General features: G+C 48.3%; 5 protein-coding genes across 5 annotated transcripts in view; 3 read left to right on the forward strand and 2 right to left on the reverse strand.

Moving 5' to 3' along the window:
* The window catches only part of LOC6538272 (dynein beta chain, ciliary), a 29,590-nt gene extending 23,787 nt beyond the window's left edge, over nucleotides 1-5,803 (forward strand). The window contains exons 28-33 of the mRNA XM_039376920.1: nucleotides 1,506-1,644; nucleotides 1,714-1,880; nucleotides 1,930-3,574; nucleotides 3,632-4,758; nucleotides 4,936-5,130; nucleotides 5,228-5,803. Of these exons, the coding sequence (XP_039232854.1) occupies nucleotides 1,506-1,644; nucleotides 1,714-1,880; nucleotides 1,930-3,574; nucleotides 3,632-4,758; nucleotides 4,936-5,130; nucleotides 5,228-5,327 (3,373 nt within the window). The 3' untranslated portion in view covers nucleotides 5,328-5,803. The remainder of the gene's footprint in view (nucleotides 1-1,505; nucleotides 1,645-1,713; nucleotides 1,881-1,929; nucleotides 3,575-3,631; nucleotides 4,759-4,935; nucleotides 5,131-5,227) is intronic.
* Nucleotides 5,804-7,635: 1,832 nt separating this feature from the next.
* On the forward strand, nucleotides 7,636-8,374 carry LOC6538273. Its single transcript, XM_002098764.3, has 2 exons — nucleotides 7,636-7,741; nucleotides 7,876-8,374. The coding sequence occupies exon 2, from the start codon at nucleotides 7,910-7,912 to the stop codon at nucleotides 8,216-8,218; it is 309 nt and encodes a 102-aa protein (XP_002098800.1). The 5' UTR covers nucleotides 7,636-7,741; nucleotides 7,876-7,909; the 3' UTR covers nucleotides 8,219-8,374.
* LOC6538274 (adipocyte plasma membrane-associated protein) lies at nucleotides 8,292-11,084 on the reverse strand. Its single transcript, XM_002098765.4, has 4 exons — nucleotides 10,844-11,084; nucleotides 10,569-10,774; nucleotides 10,211-10,511; nucleotides 8,292-9,851 (listed from the first exon to the last, which is right to left on the reverse strand). Exons 1-4 carry the CDS (start codon nucleotides 10,957-10,959, stop codon nucleotides 8,756-8,758), a joined length of 1,719 nt encoding a protein of 572 aa, XP_002098801.1. The 5' UTR covers nucleotides 10,960-11,084; the 3' UTR covers nucleotides 8,292-8,755.
* Nucleotides 11,085-11,509: 425 nt separating this feature from the next.
* Nucleotides 11,510-12,643, forward strand: LOC6538275 (max-like protein X). The gene is made up of 3 exons (XM_002098766.3): nucleotides 11,510-11,699; nucleotides 11,851-12,251; nucleotides 12,308-12,643. Exons 1-3 carry the CDS (start codon nucleotides 11,558-11,560, stop codon nucleotides 12,527-12,529), a joined length of 765 nt encoding a protein of 254 aa, XP_002098802.1. The 5' UTR covers nucleotides 11,510-11,557; the 3' UTR covers nucleotides 12,530-12,643.
* LOC6538276 lies at nucleotides 12,576-16,350 on the reverse strand. Its single transcript, XM_002098767.4, has 3 exons — nucleotides 16,119-16,350; nucleotides 13,996-16,065; nucleotides 12,576-13,938 (listed from the first exon to the last, which is right to left on the reverse strand). Exons 1-3 carry the CDS (start codon nucleotides 16,179-16,181, stop codon nucleotides 12,709-12,711), a joined length of 3,363 nt encoding a protein of 1,120 aa, XP_002098803.1. The 5' UTR covers nucleotides 16,182-16,350; the 3' UTR covers nucleotides 12,576-12,708.
* Between the last annotated feature and the right edge of the window lie 1,371 nt (nucleotides 16,351-17,721).

Below are 17,721 nucleotides of genomic sequence, written 5' to 3' on the forward strand. Positions count from 1 at the left end.
TTTGGGTGTTTCGGGTGTTTTTGGGTGCTTTGGGGTGGCAAAGTACTGAATTTTTCGCACCTAAACAACTGCAGAGTCCGCACACAAACTGAACAACTCAACTCCTACAAAATGGGCTGCGTCAGCAGCTAAATCGCCGGGGGATCTGGGTCCGAATATAAATGCATATGAAATACGTATTGAATTACGAAAAATGAAAAATTTCCCAACTGCGTAGGGTTGCACTATGTGTGTAGTGTGTGTGTGTGTGCCACATGTGCATGTATGTAGGTGTGAGCATGGGCGATCCTTGGTTATTGAATGCATTGCTGGCAAAGGAGCAACAGCCTCGATTCTGGACCTTGCCAGTGAGAATTGTTCAAATATTTATGAAAATATAATTTGACCCGCTACGGCAAATTGTTTGTACCTTTGCTGGGTGGCGTTGGGCTGCCTTTTCGGACAGGTGTGTGGATGAGTGGTGTATGGGGTACAACAAGGGTGTGTGTAAGCTGCTCTGACTTGCATATAAATTTCTGCATATTTGACAATGACATTACACACGCACACACACATTTAATAGGATCCTGCAGGATACTCGCATTTGTTTGCCAACTTATTGTTGTTATTGTTGGTGCTGCTGGCATAGTTGGTCGGGCTGCCTTCGAAAAATTCTATCCGTTCTAAATGAGAATGCTCTTATGTCACCTGACAGGTATTTCACCCAAAATTCAACACAATATTTTCAGCAAAAAACAATTATGCCACACAAATGGCAGGCAGTGGCGTGCATATAAATTCCCTGCCAGGGTTTTAAATCAACAACGATCCATGCAGCTGCGTTAGTTTTGTGTATTTCAAGAATTTGTGTGGTATTATTTTAGGTGCCACCCCCCTTTTGATGAGGTCTCTGATCCTCCGAGCAATTATCAGATTATTCAATTATTCTTTTAAGCATATGAATGTGCATATAAATGAGCATAAATCATTGTCATTTTCATTTTGAGTTTTTGAGTGCGTCTGGCGGTGAAGAGGGCACCACTAAGGGCTTACTAATTGAAAATAGCTTAAGTAAGCACTACAAAAAGTTGTGCTGCTCACCACTCCCCCCTGCGCCAAGCAGCTTTGACATAATAAGCTCAAATATTTCAATAAGAGTTGGCATGCAGCAATTTCCGATAATTTATGCAACCACTTCAGCTGAAGCTGGTGCTGCAACTAAAGCTCGCCCGTGAGCCCACCCATCATCCAGCTTGGTTGGGAATGTCAGCAACAAAGGCTGCTGCTGGTGCAACAACTCCGGCTACTTCCTCCTTCGACATCATTATTTTTTCAATTTCCCCTCATTTAAATTTAAATGCAGCGGAGATGCGGAGATGCGAAGAGGCAGGCTGCTGGCGGAAGTCGGGTGGATGCTGCAACCTTAAGCTTCCTGCTGCTACTGTAATTTATACGATTTGTTAGCATCAAAAGCAGGGAATTACCACTTACCACTTACCACCCCCAACCCTTTATTTTATCCGTAGCCTGCTGGCCAAGATTGGTACCCTGCCCGGAGATATACTGCTAATTTCCTCGTTCCTGTCGTACGTGGGCTGCTTCACGCGCCGCTATCGTGAGGAACTGCAGCACAAGATGTGGCTGCCCAACTTTCGCAAAATCGATGTGAGTTAACCACTTTCACTTGCCAAGGTTGCCTGCTGCTAAGCTGAAACTCTCGTTTTGGGTAAACAGCCCCACATTCCACACACCGAGGGTGTGGATACTCTGGCCCTCTTCTCGGATGACGCCCAGATAGCCGCCTGGAACAACGAGGGTCTGCCCATGGACCGAATGTCGACGGAGAATGCCACCATACTGCAGTACTCCACCAGATGGCCGCTGATGATTGATCCCCAACTGTAAGTGTAGGCATAACCTATGTTCCCAAAATCTAGATATCATCTTTAGTCAGGGCATTAAGTGGATCAAAAATCGCTTTGGATGCAACCTAGTGGTGTTGCGCCTGCGACAGAAGGGCTTCCTGGAGGCGCTTGAGAAGAGCATCTCGCAGGGGGACACGGTGCTCATCGAGCAGATTGAGGAATCAATGGATACGGTTCTGGAGCCACTGCTCAGCCGGGCACTGATCAAAAAAGGACGCTATCTGCGCATTGGCGATAAGGAGATCGAGTTCCATGCCAACTTCCGGCTCATCCTGCACACCAAAATGGCCAATCCGCACTACAAACCCGAAATGCAAGCGCAGACCACTTTGATTAACTTTACGGTCACGCCGGATGGCCTAGAGGAACAGCTTCTGGCCGAGGTGGTCAAGATTGAACGACCGGATCTGGAGCAGATGAAAACCGAAGTCACTGTACAGCAAAACAAATTTAAGATATCCCTAAAGGCTCTGGAGGATGAGCTTCTGGCCCGGCTAGCTTCAGCGGGTGAAAATGTGCTGGACGATCATGCACTGGTGATCAATTTGGAGAACACCAAGCGAACTGTGGACGAGATCGAAGCAAAGGTGCGGGAGGCCAGGGTGACGACTCTGCAGATCGATGATACACGGAATATATACCGATCGGCTGCGAAAAGAGCGGCTATATTGTACTTCGTGCTCACCGATCTCAGTCGCATAAATCCCATCTATAAGTTCTCGCTGAAGTCCTTTATGCACGTATTTCGGCAAGCTATTGCCATGGCCTCGGAATCCAAGAACTACGAGAAGCGCGTTCTCCATCTCGTGGAATCCATTACCTTGCAGACGTATCGCTACACTTTACGGGGTCTCTTCGAGGCGGACAAGCTGACCTTCACCTCGCACATGACCCTGCGCATCCTTATAGCCGCCGAACAGGTGGCCAAGGACGAAACGGACTTTCTGCTACGATTCCCCCACGATCCCACTACCTTGTCGCCCTTGGATTTTGTGGGTCGCAGTGCCTGGGGCGGTATCAAATCCCTGACCTTGATCGAACACTTCTACGGCATTGACAAGGACATGGAGAACTACACGAAGCGCTGGCGGAAATTCATGGCCAGCGATACTCCCGAACGGGAGCAATTTCCTGGCGAATGGAAGCATCGCACTCCGCTCCAGAAATTGTGCATCATCCGGTCACTGAGGCCGGATCGCATGACCTACGCCATGCGCCAGTTTGTGGAGCAGACGATGGGTCGAGCGTATGCCGAGATCCAAACGCCACCCTTTGGTGCCATCTTTCAGGAGCTGAATGCGGCCACGCCGGCGTTCTTTATCCTGTCACCCGGTGTGGATCCTATTAGGGATGTGGAGCGTTATGGCCAGCGGCAGGGCTTCCATACGGAATCCGATACGCTGGTCAATATCTCACTGGGCCAGGGACAGGAGCTGCTGGCCGAGCAGGCCATATTGGGAGCACTGGAGTCCGGTCAGCAGTGGGTCATTCTGCAAAATATCCACCTGGTGGTTAACTGGTTGCCCACGCTGGAGAAGCTCATCGAGCGCATTGTGCTGCAGAGCGAGTCGCGGGGTGAGTCCAGTTTCCGTCTCTTCATCAGCGCAGAACCGGCTCCGGATCCCCAGTACCACGTGATTCCACAGGGCATCCTGGAATCCTCTTTGAAGGCAGGTTTATTCCGTATCCCATTCAACTCATAACATAACTCAAAGTTTGCTCTTTAGGTGGTAAATGAACCGCCATCGGGTATGGCAGCCAATCTCCACAAGGCGTGGGACAACTTCTCGCAAGACGCCTTGGAAACGTGCACCCAGGAGGCGGAGTTCAAGTCGATCCTGTTCGCCCTCTGCTACTTTCATGCGGTGGCCGGTGAAAGGCGCAAGTTTGGACCCCAGGGCTGGAACAAGGTGTACCCCTTCAACATTGGTGACCTCACCATCTCGTCCAATGTGCTGCACAACTATCTGGAGGGCAGCAATCGGATTCCGTGGGAGGATCTGCGTTATCTCTTTGGAGAAATCATGTACGGTGGCCACATCACGGATGACTGGGACCGCCGGCTGTGCCAGACCTATCTGGAGGAGCTCCTGCAGCAGGATCTCATTGACGGTGACTTTGAGCTGTGCCCCGGCTTTCCAGCGCCGCCGAATCTCGACTTCGAGGGCTATCACTCGTACATTACGGAAATGCTGCCGGAGGAGAGTCCGCTGCTCTATGGTCTGCATCCGAATGCGGAGATTGGCTTCCTGACCACCGCTTCCGAGCAGCTGCTGCGCACCATTTTCGAGCTGCAGCCGCGGGAATCCGAACTGAGCTCCCATTGCGGTGCACCGCGCGAGGAGCTGGTCAAGATCATGATCGATGACTTTCTGGACAAGCTGCAGGATGAGTTCAATCTGCAGGCTCTGCTCAATCGCGTGGAACGCAAGACGCCATTCGTGGTGGTGGCTCTCCAGGAATGCGAACGGATGAACGCGCTGATCCGCGAAATCAAACGATCCCTGCGTGAACTGATGCTGGGACTGCGGGGCGAACTCACCATTACCCAGGAGATGGAGCGACTGGATCATGCTATTTTCTATGATCATGTGCCGGCTGCCTGGGCCCGACTGGCCTATCCCAGCATGTTGGGCCTGCAGTCCTGGTTTGCGGATCTGCTGCATCGCATCAAGGAGCTGGCCGGTTGGCTCAATGACTTCAAGTTACCCTGCGCCATCTGGCTGGGCGGACTCTTTAATCCGCAAAGTTTCCTCACCGCCATCATGCAGGAGAGTGCCCGGAAACACGACCTGCCGCTGGACAGGATGCTCATAAGCTGCGATGTCACCAAGAAGCAAAAGGACGATGTCACGTAGGTGGAGCTTTCTATCTTAGTTTTTTAAGCATTCCAAACAAAAATTTACTTTTAAGATGATTGGTATTGAACAGCTTAAATTCTTACTCCTTAAAAGTGCCATTATATTTAAGGATGCATTTACACGATTTTAAAGTGCATCTCTGCTTGCCCTTCTGCACATCCTTCGGATAGCCTGCCGCCCATGGAGGGCGCCTTTGTCCACGACCTGTACATGGATGGCGCCAGCTGGGACTGCCAGCTGAACTCCATTGTTGCCCTGCGCCCCAAAGAGATGCTCTGCGCCATGCCCGTCATCTACATCAAGTCCATTGTGCAGGAGAAGCAGGAGCTGCAGCGCGTCTACGAGTGTCCTTTGTACAAGACCAGGTGGGTGACATTCCCCAAGATGCACGACACCCGTCCGCCCGTCCACTTCTTTGTCCTCCCGCTTCCTAATTGACTGATGTCTCTTTGGTGCTTTTAGGTCGCGGGGCAACACTTACGTGTGGACCTTTAACCTCAAGACACGCGAACGCCCATCGCGATGGATCCTAGGGGGCGTGGCGCTGCTGTTGCAGCCATAAGAAATGAACAATGCAAAACGCATATCTTTGAATACGAATAACACATTGAATACTATTGTATACCCACCGCATATATGTATACGCACAAAAATCGACGTCATTCCACGAAACTACTCAACGCTCGAGAGGCGAGAAAGCCCGCAAATTTCACGATATACCCCCATGTATGAGTAATCAATTAGTAGATATTTATAACCTTCAGCACTTTGTTGGACGCGCAACTCACGTGCTCCTGGCGAAATGGTGACGAAATGGAAAAATATTGCTTATCTAATGTTTCCAACATCATATGCTGAACTGGTTTCTAGTTGCCATGTGGAATACATCGCCAATTCACAAAGGTGAACTTGTTCGAATCGTGGGCGTAAAAATAGCACTTTTAACTGGTTACAGTCAGTTTTATTTAAATTATATTTATTTTTAAAATATTATATGAAAATTAATAAACTATCCCAATAAATAGCAACACAAGTGAATGTGAAAATGGGCTCATATTGAATAGTGGCTACAGAAACTTGTCGTCTCATTGTGACGTATCATTTAAAGGTCATTTGCAAATATTCATTTGTTGAGTCTTTATAGATAGCCTCTCATTTCTTTCGTTTCAAAATATGTAGACTACGTCTAGCCGAAATTTCGTATGGAATATTCCCTTTCGAATTCAGTGACGTACTTGTATAAATACATTTATTTTTAATGAGACTTTTTAAATACGGCTCGTGACAAACTGAAATTATTCCAGTTTGAACTCAGCTTTGGATGAGGTATCAGCTGGAATTTTTAGCAATTATAAAATGGGAATTATGAAATATCTCTTTCGATTCCAGTGACGAAGTAACCAAAGTCCATGGAATGCTAGAGTGTAACTTTATGACTTGAAATGAAAGAAAGTTTAACGTTTTATGGATCTAATCAGCGAGTTAGTAGAGGTCTAATATTAGTTTATGGGTGTAGTATTTTAAATTTCGTTATAATTTGATAACGCTTATGAAATACTTCCCTCCTCGGGTTTTCGAGATAACACGTTCTGCATTTCATGAAATGTCAGACTCATGCGGCAGATATTCCCCTTGAAGTCCACTGGCGATCCCCCACTCGATCGTGATTTTTTGATTTTTTTTTTTTTAAAATAGACATACATACCTCACATCGAGCACGTCTCGATCGCCAGACCGGCCTGGAAGCTCGTGCTCCGGAGGCCCCGGCGACTTTGACCACCAGCTGCCCACGTGCGCGCATAATCGCCAGACATCCAACTATTTCCAGTTTGCTATGCCCCAAGCCATTTGGGGCCCAAAAGAAACTCAACCACTGAGTGATCACGTGAATAAAGTTCGCCAATCAATTAATGGCTTGTACGCCTACGAAACCGGAGTAAGAAACGTCTGGGCTTTGGCTGATTAGCTCGTTAGGTGATAAGGTGTCGCACCTTCATTGCCTGCATTTACTGCGAACTGATGACACACGGACTCCAGCCGAGGGGAAAGTTACCGACTAGCGCCTTGAATATGGGGGGCTCGTCATGCGGACCACATGGCGGATGCGTGATCTGGCTGCTAGTCGTGGCGGCTTACGGGCTAAACCTCCAACTACTGGATTGCCGGGGTTTATTGACAGTCGATTCAAGTGTGTGCCAACTAGTATATGCATTTGTTGACATTTTCCGATGGCGTCATTGCTCACAAGACACTGCCGGCACTCTGACCTCAACTCAACCCTTGGAAGTTAGACAGGAAACTCATACACGGCAAGAAATTAGCCAGCACAATAATATTTAATAAGAACTTCCTTTATTTTATAAATCAATGAGCATACTGATAAAGTTTTAGGCAAGCAAACATGAAATTTAAAAAATATTAAACAAACTCTTTGGCACAGTATTTTTCTCAGTGCACCAAGTGGTTTCAACCTGAGAGCTGGTTACCTAATTTTTTCTCCAAATATGTTTGCGCTCGTTTTTTGTGCGAAATTTACGGCAGTCTGCGCTGGGCGTATTCCCCCGACCACGACGACTACACGTGACACACGACCGGGCATTTGGTGGTGGCCAGGCGGTCTTATCCCCCAGGAGACCCCCACCCACCCTTTGGGGCGCCTCAAGATCAAGGCGATGCCGTTTGTCCGCGCACCGTGCAAATTCGTGGGCCTCATACATACTCGTACGTAGATAAAAAATGCTCGTTGCCCGACAACGACGAAAGCGTAGGAATCGGATTGGGAATCGGCCCTCGAACCAGACACTACCAACGCTATCTATGCCCAAGCAGCGGACGGCGGCGTCGACGTCGTCCGGCGGAATGGTATTTAAGCGGGAAATGATTCGGTATGACATATCAGAAGTGAAATAACTCAGCAACAGCGAGCAACAGGCTGCTAGACGTTAAAAATAACTAACCACCAAGAAATAGCACAAGGTAAGAGAAAAGGGAAAAAATTTAATTCAGTAAAATATGTGGGGCAAATGCCGCGCCAAGAATTATAGTAAATTTATGCGACGATCATGCCTTGACATCGTGGTCTAATGCTCAGTTCCGGTTTTTGATTTCAGAACTCGCCAAAAAAAACCCAATCAATTGAAGAAGATGGCCACCGCAACCGCAACCGCATCAGCACATCTGCCCATTCAGAAGCGTCGCCCGCATGAGCACAATGGCGAGCCCAGTTGCCAGGGTCTGGATGAGGTGAACCGCATGTTCCGCAACTACTGGGATCCCACGGCCTACTGGGTGTGCGAAAAGCAGGGCACACGGGCTCGTCTCCAGCGCTGTCCGCAGTCGCAGCTGTATTCCGAGGAACTGGGACGCTGCGTCCACTATGCCGATTGGGCCTGGACGGATCCCAAGGAGCCGGCTGGCCGAGCCAAGATCAGTCAATCGGTGTCCACAAATTAGTGATAGCTAATCTGCTAATCGGCTAATCTTAATTTAATGCTAGTCTAAGACAACCAACCTCATTAGGCTTACGTATATTTTTACAAAATACCTTTATTTTTAATAAGAAAATAAGAAAAAATCAGTACAAAATCAATAGTTGCTCGAGTTCAACAATTTAGGGGCATTGTTTACTTTTAACTTAGCTACATGGAATGCACTTGCGGTTGCAAAAAAGTAATGGAATGTATATAGTGTTTTAAGCAAAACAGAATTATATGTTAGTCTAAAACATATAAAGCGTTGCCCTTCGAGGATCATCTGAGCTTGGCCCTCGGCTAGTCTGAATTTAGCTACATTTCGACTAAAAATAACTGGCCTCGACTGGCCCGAGTTGGGACATGATAAATAAGAAACCATTGAATATTCCCCAAAAAATGGTTGAGATGTGGGAGGGAAAAGATAATAATCAGAATAGGTTTTGACTACGTGAAGAAACTAATCTCGCGCCTGGGAATATCCCCGAAAACTTAGGAGAAAGCTGATGCGTCTGCGATCTTAGAGCTCCACATTGACGCCTTGCTTGTTGATAACCTTGAGCTTCTCCTTCTTAGGTGGCTGTGTGTCCGAGGGGATATCTTCCTCGACGGGCGCGGGTTTCTCAGGCACTGTGCGCTTGACTTTCGGCTTGGAGGGCGTTGGAGTAGTAGTAGTAGTTGGCTTAGGAGTAGTGGTGGTGGTTGTTGTAGTCGTAGATGGCTTAGTTGCCGGCGGCTTTGTAGTGGTTGGCTTAGGTGTGGTAGTCGTGGTGGTGGTAGTGGTCGTTGGCTTCTTGGTTGTCGTTGTGGTAGTGGGTTTTGGCGTCGTTGTCGTTGTGGTAGTGGGTTTCGGCGTGGTCGTAGTAGTTGTCGTTGTGGGCTTTGGAGTGGTGGTGCTGGGTGCCGCCTTGGGTTTAGGAGTGGCTGTGCTGGGTGGAACACCAATGGATGCCTCCAAACCATCACCTTCAACGCGAACATTGCGCACCTTCAGCGTGGGCTGCTTAGCCTTTGGCGACTTCACGCGCGCTAGGTACTGATTGGTGGGGGAGCCCAGGAACAAAAAGTCCTGGAACTCGAGGACGTGTGAAACCGTGGCGGCCGACTTGTCAAAGCCATGCAGGGAGCCCACAATGTTGCCGTTCCAGTCCACACGCACGACAGTGCTACGCTTGGGCGCCAGCACAGTGATGCTCTCCATGTGGCCCACGAAGTGAACGAATCGCTGCGAGAACTTGTTCGGATAGACGCTGTTTAGGTAGCGGAAGGGCAGCTCGAACAAAGCCAGCAGGCGGGCCAGGAACAGGCGCACGCTGGGGAAGCGAGTGAACAGGGTGAAGCCGCTAGGATGCTCGCTATCCGCGCTCTGAACCAACGGCACCCAGATGCCCTCGGCATCGGGCGTCAGGTTATCGGGCAAACCGGGCAGTCCGTCGACGAACACCTCGCTCTGACCGGCCTTTGCTCCCTTCAGGTAATACTTGGTCAGACGCAGCGCTCCTGTTTCGGCTACCACGATGAAGTCCTCGTTGGGACTGAGGGCCAATCCGTTGGCGAAGACCAGTTCGTCCAGCAGCACCTCGCTAACATTCTTCGCGCGGTTGTATTTGAAGAGACTGAAAGGTAAAAGAAAGCACAGGCCGTTAGTGTAAGCATTGGACTTGATCAAGAAACCGGTTTGCGTTCGTCTCACAGTCATACATTTGTAACTTGTCCCTTAATTATAAGAATTAAGCTAAGTGAGGAAAGCGTGGAATCTTAATTGAGATTAATTAAGTGAATCCCTCGAGTCTGATACAAATGTTATAAATTATCTAAAGTGGGTCACATTAAGATAATAATAAGGTTTATAAAAACCTTTCTTAAATACACAAATTTAATCTAAAGAGGTCTCACTGTAGCTCTATTCAAAACAGCTATCACTTTGGAAACTAGCAATGTTAGAGAGTTACGCAAAAATATACGATGAACTCACCGGCCGGAGGGGTTAGCAAAGCTGGCAAAGACGAGGTCTTCGATGGTAAAGTCCGACGAGGAGTCCGTCCAGTAGATGTCGCCCTGTTTGCTCACGGTCACGCCGTTGAAAATCTTGGCAGGGCGGTTGATGGACTTGCCGGCAAGTTCCTGGGCGGGGGAGACCAGCAGAGTCTTCTTGTTGGTGCCCAAGTCCACCTGCCACAGGCCGTAGTAGGCGTCGGCGATGATGAGGTTGTTGCCCTGCGTATCAAAGGACAGTCCCAGAGGACGGCCGCACCTGGACTCCTCGTAGATATCCTCTGCAAGGGGGATTAGTATTATGAACTGTATTCGCATAAATGAACTCGCAAACCCACCGCAGGGCTGGCCGATCTTGGTGACATGAGTGACATGGTTGGAGGTTAGCTTGATGACCTCACCGCCATGGATGCCGGTGTAGATCTCGTTGTTGCGGGCTATCAGGCACTCCGGGCCGTAGACCCGCCCCTCCAGCAGTCGCTCCGCTCCCTCCAGGTGAAAGTTCTGTTCCAGAGCGCCCTTCAGGTCTTTGGGCGGGGTCACACTATACGAATGGGGGATTTCTCCAAGGATTAGGGCGGGAATTACGTCAATAGAAGCGGGCGGCACTTACGAATAGTCCTTGAAGGGAAAGGTCGTGCGCGGCGGCAGACCGGGCATTAGGATGATGATGAGGAAGAAAATCATGAAGTTCATGATCCTCACACGCAGCGCGTACAGCAGGCCCATGATTGATTCCTTGTGCGTCCGTCGATCACAAATTATAGCCCAAAAACCCGCTTAATTTAAGCAATAACCCCGAAGAAAGCGACACGACGGCAAAGTTCAACAAGAAAAAAACGCAAAAGTCATCATCCGGACCGGTAGAGGTGCCCGAAATATCGATACAACTATCGTTCCTTGATTGAGCTTACCATCACTTACACTCTCCTACAAGAATAAATAAAAATTAAGTTTTTTAATTCTATGTTATTTCTGTTGATAAAAGCTTACTTTAATCTATATAATGTGCTGCTTATTAATAAATCATTATAATATCAACAAAATAAAGACTTCCATGTTATTAAACTATAGAATATCATATTACTAAATAAAAATAATAATTAAAATAGACCGCGAAATACATCAGAACTATGACACTTCCTCTGGAAGTCATTTACCTCTTATACAATTAATATATACAGATCTTATAAAAATACTTAATTTATAACTATCGCACAACGCTAAGTGTGACCATCAGATAGCTGAGGATTTTCTCGACACCCCACGACAGTCACACCGTTGCTGGTGTTTTTGTTTTGGGAATTCCAAAACGTCGCAGTTGACGATGAGCGATAATAACAACGCGTTGGGCACCAAAGAAGACGTTTTCGGCATGGAGCACGACCAGGATCACAGCAACAAGCACTACTCGCGATGCAGCAGTGCGGGCAGCACACACACACCGAACTCCTCGGCGCACAATACAGGTGGGCGAACGCTGGTCAAGATCGGTCACGTTGGCGAAGAGTGTGGAGGCGGGGACAGCTGATAAAGCAGTGGCATTGAATTACTCGCTATCAGCAGCATTTTATTACATTGTACTGTGTCTGTGTCTCATGTTGCTATTCTGTATCGCAGACGACGACGACGATAGCGGCGATGCGCGCCATTCCACGGCCGCCAATTCCACGCTGAGTTATAAGGAACGGAGAAGGGAGGCGCACACACAGGCGGAGCAGAAGCGGCGGGACGCCATCAAGAAGGGCTACGACAGCCTACAGGAGTTGGTGCCGCGCTGCCAGCCCAACGACTCCTCCGGCTACAAGCTCAGCAAGGCCCTGATCCTGCAGAAGTCCATCGAGTACATTGGCTACCTGAACCAGCAGAAGCTCAAGCAGGAGGACGAGGGTTCGGCGCTACAGAAAGAGGTAACAGCGTTGCGGATCATTAAAAACGGCTACGAGAACATGCTGCAGCATCAGCAAGCGAATCCAGGACCAGAGGAGGCACGCCTCACGGATGAGGCCAAGTTTAACGTGGTAAGTATAGAGCTCCTTGCTCTTTGAAAATCTCTAGAATCACTCCCTCTCCGTAGTTCCAGGCCATCATGGAGGAAATGTTCGAGACATTTCAGCACATACCCATGGAGAACTTTAAGCAGCTGACCACCGGCATTATCCCCTGGCTGGAGGAGCACTGCAAGCCGCACATCCTGCGCAACATCCTCAGTCGCACGTTGCAGCAAATGGCGCAGGAGGCTCTGGAAAAACAGGAACTGCAGGCCATGGAGCAGGAGTCCGGCGAGGGTTTCAGCTGATCGCGCGGTTAGTTAATTTTCTCATTCGTTATATTAGAAATCCCTGTTTGGTAGATACTTTCGTTACGTTTACTGCGTACAAACATTAAATGCGTCATTTGAATAGTTGTAAAAGCGTTGACAAGGAAATATGACTTTTTGGCTTAATGTAAGATTAGATAAAACTAGATTTGCTAATGTTAGCCGAGGGAATCGACGAGAGTCGCTTTATCCATACTACCGAGCTGTCCAAGCAATTCCCGCAGCACGTTCCGTGTGTACGGCTTGAAGCGACGAACTCGTTCCGTGACGTCAAGCGCTGTGAGCAGTTCCTCGAGGAATCCCTCCAGACGTCCCGCGCTCCACACATGCCGCGCTTCGTGCTTTAGTTTCAGCACGCCCGAAGTCAGGGTGTAAATTAGTCCCTCGTAGAAGTTCTCCTCCTCCAGATTCGCGGCCAACTTGGCGCTGGCCAGCAGCGCCGCCGGTAGATCGCAGCGGAATTCGTGCGATCGCACAAAGCACGTGGCCGCCAGTTGGCGGACTTGATCACATTTGTGCCGCAACAAACGCCAACTGAGTCGGCGGAAGCGAATTAGCAGGGGATTCGGCTCTTTGCCGCCCGATGTACGCAAGTGCTCGACCTTGGACAGGAAGGCCAGAAAGAGTATTATGGAGGACGTGACCTCCTGGCGATCACAGCACCTCAGCATGTGCTCGCAGGCCTTCGGTAGCAGGCAGCCCAATTCGTCGTAGTCCAGCTCACTGGGTTCCCAAGCGGGACGTGTGTCAAACTCGGTAGCCTGGCGCTGTCCCACCAGTTTGCCCAGATTGGCACCGAAAAGTTGAAGTGCCGCATTTGAAATGGTCCATTCGGGGTTGGTGATATGTTCCATGGCCACCAGTAGAATCTCATTGTAGTACTTGCTCATGGCAGGCCTCAGTTCTGTGTCGCGCACAAGAACGCAAAGGTAATGCAGTACCAGTGCCTCCCAGCGATCGTGTTTGCTATCAATGGCAACACTCTCCGCGGATCGATTTTCATTTAGCCTCTTAAGAATTTGCTGCACAGCGCGATGGAGCAACAGCCGCTGTCGTGGATTGTCGTTCTTTAGCACATGGAGAAACATTATGGCGAAGCCGGCGCCACGTCGCGTAGTGCTCACTTGACGGCTCTCAGTCAGCAGCTCCCGCTCTAGACAATCGTGTAGCATTTGGAAACCCGAATCGCTGCTCTCCAGGCTACTGGTGATGGCACGGGTAAGTCTGCCAATGCTTAAGCCAGCCGCCTCAATGGCTCCTTTGTGCCGGCAAAGCGTCAGAACGGACACATTAATGTTGAGGCAACGACGCAAAGCCTCTGTGTTTACTGTACTTGCAGAGGTTTGCAGTTGGGAACACCCAATGCTGGTGGCCAGATCGCAACAGCCCTATAGAACGTAATATAATCTATTAGTTTATAAAGTTTTAGATTTATATTTACTCACCTTCAATGTTAACCAGAAGCTCATCAGTAAGTACTTTCGACAAGCTTCTTCCTGGCCATCGGACTTGAAGGAGCTTTCGTTGACCAGCAACTGGAGACTCTCATCCATGTCCTGGAAACTGGCTGCAGTGGCTGCGTTTTCCTGCCGCCGGGCGTTGGCCACATTAAGGAACTTGAGAATGCCGCTGAGAATTCTCTCTAGCAATGGCAACAATTCCTCCAGAGGCGTCTCCACTGCTAAACCAGCCTTGACCACCTCGTCCAATGCACAAAGATATCCAAAGAGATGTCCCCCACTCTTGGCAGTCTGCAAAGGATCTTCGAAGAACGTATCTAATTGGCCGGTAAGCTGCTTCAGGCACTCATCAAATATCTTTGCTCCAGCCTGATCTTTCTTAACCGCCAATTGTGCGTAGAGGGAAACCAAGGAGCATTCGTCCATATCAGACGTGTGACACAGCTCAAAGCAGCGGTCCACACACTTTTCACTGTCCACATGGCCCATCTGAATAAGCAGGGACACTGTCAGGTCCAAAGCATCATCGAAACCTTGTGGATTGTTCAGGGTATCAAAAAGCTGTTGCGCCATTTCCTTTGGACGATAGACGCCGTGCTCCAGGAGAAAAATTCCCATTCGCTGATTCTGCTGTGGACTGCACATTTTGGCATTTTTTGTGACTTGTTCCGCATATAGCGACCGATTCAGGATTTCCAGCAACTTGAGGGCAAAGATTTTCGGTTGATAAACCTCGCTATGGATGTCACGCTCAATCAGTTGTTGAAGATGTGAGAAGAATCGCTTGATATTCTGGGCCAATGCATGACCGCCCACTCCGCTGTCCGCTTTGAGCACCTTATGAAAGTGCTTGGCCGTGTGGTTGATAATCGTGGGCATTTTACCCAGCATCGTGTTCCGGAACTCTGAGCTTTCCAGGCAGCGATGTCGCTCTACAAAGCTGTGAAAGAAATCCAGACAATCTTCGACGGCAAAGTTTCCCAGATTGTCCACCAGAAAACGAAAGATCAATAGCTGCGCCTCCGTCTCCATCTGGCTGCAGTTGGTCAACAGTTCTGTGCTGATCTTGAAGAAGTGCAGCTTGGAGGTAGCATATATCTCCTTGGCGAACATGCTAAAGATCAGAATCAGACGCAATTGATCGCCCGGCGACCTTACCTCTTCGGAGGCCAGAAACTCCACAATCTGAGGATTTGCTTGCAGCAACTCAAACAACTCCTCGCGCTGTTGAATGCGCAGGAACCACTGTGAATGAAAGTTCTGTATCTCGGCCACACTTCCGTTAAGCAGCAGTTCCACACTGGCAGCAAGTAGTGCCGGGGAGCGCTGATTGCTCAAGCTTTTCACAGGATATTGACTGGCTGCCCGAAGTCCCTTATAGCTTAGGCTGAGCCTCAGGCCATTGAAGAACTCCTCTTCGCTTTGATTAGTGGCCGCCAAGAGATCAGGCAGGGCATGCGAGTTGAGGGCACCGCTCAGCAGATAGTACTTGTTGCGATTGGTCCATGGCCAGAACTCCACAATCAAGCGGAAGTAGGAGAAAGCTCTTTCTGGCTGTTTGCAGCAGTGGTTGTACAGCGTCAGCGTTTCCTCGCGGGATCCCGTTTGCGTCTGGCGTTGCAGGCAGTGATAGAAGTGCTCCAGCTTCAGCGGAAGGAGTTGCAGCTTGGGGAACTTCTTTACCAGCAAGTTTGTGGCCTTGAGCACGGCCATCAGACTGGGATTGTTCCGCTGCAGAGCCTCAATTATGGCAGTGGTGCATTTTTCCTCCAGCAGTGCAGCATCCAGACGCTTCCAGTGATCGGTAAGCAGAATGGATTGGAGCATTAGGAAGGCAGTGGGTTGCTCGCTGGTGAGACGCTGGAACAGATCCCCAAAGTGCGTGTCCTGCAGCTCATACTTGTGCACTATATGGTAGTAAACCCGGAAGCTGATATTCAAGGCGGCCTGGTTGGCACCGCTGCACGTGTCCGCCTGCGACGCCTCATCCTCCTCCGTCTGGATTCGCTGGGCCAGCTGCAGTGCGGCATCCTCCGGGCGGACATCTCCCAGGCCCTGGAAAGCACACAATCTGTTAGAGCTCAGTCCCCGCGATGTACTCAATTCACCTGCAGGTAGGCGAGGCAATCGCTGGGTCCGATTTTCGGCCGTTTTCCCGGAGACTCCGACATGCCCAAACTCAATTCTCGCGAGGGGCGCAGAACTTTCGTTTTACCCCAACCAGGGCTCCACAAAAAACCACCCGCTGAGCGGCGATAAGCGCGCAGTAATCGATAAGTCTTTGTTATCAAAAAAAAACTTGAAACGACCAACCGTTATTGATTAGAAATTAAGTTACTAATGAATGTATAATATTTATTAGTTATACCGGTATCAAGTTCTCTTGCACGAGACTCAGCTTGCATTTTTTTATTTTTCTCCCATTTCGTAAAAGTTGTAAGTATAAGCCATGCTGTACTAGGTACAGGGTACATGATACAGGGTGCGGGAATTTAGGTACACAATTCTGATACAAAATTTTTGTACGAACATTGATTGGCGGTATTCAAAAAGTTTATCAGAATTATCTTATATATAGATCTTATTTTAGATCATACCAACTACAATCTGTTTTAAAACAAAATATTTCAGAATAAAAAAGGTTGCGTCTCATTAATAACGAGCAGTTGTTTGATACGGCCGATATAATAGATTCGATAGCAGACATTTGCAAAACTTACATGTAAGTTCAAAAGTCTTCTTGGCAACCAACGTTTGTTCGGTAAACAACAAAAAAATGTAAAAAGTAAAATTTGCAGCAGGAAAAAAAGCAAAGAGCTGTTTATTTCGCAAGTGAGTGCTTTCTACCAATTTATTTCATAAAACTGAACTATGTATGTATTAATTCAAAGTTCGATATGATAAGAAAATGCATGTTTTTGCGCTCTTTGATTCATTGCTTGCAAGGTTTGCATCGCGTTTTATTTATTTATTTACATGAAATTCAGATAAAACGTGTGGATTTTCCGAGAACTGGTGCAATGCGTAATTAACGCAAAAAAGAGGTTTTCCGCATTTTTCCAGCGCCGCTGCTGCTCATCAATAGAGGTTGCAGTAGAGTTCAAGTTTCCTGTTCTGGCACCGCTCCGAGCTCGAAAAACTCCAGCTTCCCCGCAACCCATCTTTTCGGTCCGCCCAATACTTGTAAATCTAGTTTCTACTTCAGCACATGGCTTTTAGATACGATACGAGATACAATCTATTCGCATTCTCAGCATCTGCCACCCCGAAAACTTCAAGGAAGCTCGGCTGAATGGGATTTTTTTGAACAAGTATTCAGCAGGTCGTTTATATACTCCTTTACATATGTATATGTACATAATAGAAACATCTTATTCCGCAAAGGGGTAGTTTCTCACCTGTAACAAGGATTCACAAAAACATTATTTACCACACAGCTTGGCAGAAGTTCGGTTTCATACTGAGAATCCAATTTACAGTAGGCCCCCGTCGACGAAAACCTGAAATCGAATACTTAAAAGGCCCGGCCCACAGAAATTTGATATCTTGGCTATTACAAAAAAAAAAGCAAGTTATTACAGTCGAGAGCGATTATCTGCGTTCACTTTGCTCAGACTACAGTGCGCACCAAAAGTAATCTCCCACAAGAACTTCAAAAGGGTATAAGAATTATGTTGAGTTTTGGTTTAGTTTTAATACTATTGAATTTAT

Source organism: Drosophila yakuba, chromosome 3R (assembly GCF_016746365.2).
Source record: "Drosophila yakuba strain Tai18E2 chromosome 3R, Prin_Dyak_Tai18E2_2.1, whole genome shotgun sequence".
In the NCBI taxonomy this organism is placed as follows: domain Eukaryota; kingdom Metazoa; phylum Arthropoda; class Insecta; order Diptera; family Drosophilidae; genus Drosophila; species Drosophila yakuba.

Bases quoted from the DNA above. Each gene is read 5' to 3' on its own strand.
- LOC6538273 (XM_002098764.3), top strand. From the start codon at position 7,910: ATGGCCACCGCAACCGCAACCGCATCAGCACATCTGCCCATTCAGAAG.
- LOC6538274 (XM_002098765.4), bottom strand. From the start codon at position 10,959: ATGGGCCTGCTGTACGCGCTGCGTGTGAGGATCATGAACTTCATGATT. The intron at 10,775-10,843 runs GTAAGTGCCGCC...CCATTCGTATAG, and splicing joins TTTCCCTTCAAGGACTATTC to TGTGACCCCGCCCAAAGACC. The intron at 9,852-10,210 runs GTGAGTTCATCG...TTTACCTTTCAG, and splicing joins TTTGCTAACCCCTCCGGCCG to TCTCTTCAAATACAACCGCG.
- LOC6538275 (XM_002098766.3), top strand. From the start codon at position 11,558: ATGAGCGATAATAACAACGCGTTGGGCACCAAAGAAGACGTTTTCGGC. The intron at 11,700-11,850 runs GTGGGCGAACGC...TCTGTATCGCAG, and splicing joins CTCCTCGGCGCACAATACAG to ACGACGACGACGATAGCGGC. The intron at 12,252-12,307 runs GTAAGTATAGAG...CCCTCTCCGTAG, and splicing joins ATGAGGCCAAGTTTAACGTG to TTCCAGGCCATCATGGAGGA.
- LOC6538276 (XM_002098767.4), bottom strand. From the start codon at position 16,181: ATGTCGGAGTCTCCGGGAAAACGGCCGAAAATCGGACCCAGCGATTGC. The intron at 16,066-16,118 runs GTGAATTGAGTA...TGTGCTTTCCAG, and splicing joins ATTGCCTCGCCTACCTGCAG to GGCCTGGGAGATGTCCGCCC. The intron at 13,939-13,995 runs GTGAGTAAATAT...TACGTTCTATAG, and splicing joins GCTTCTGGTTAACATTGAAG to GGCTGTTGCGATCTGGCCAC.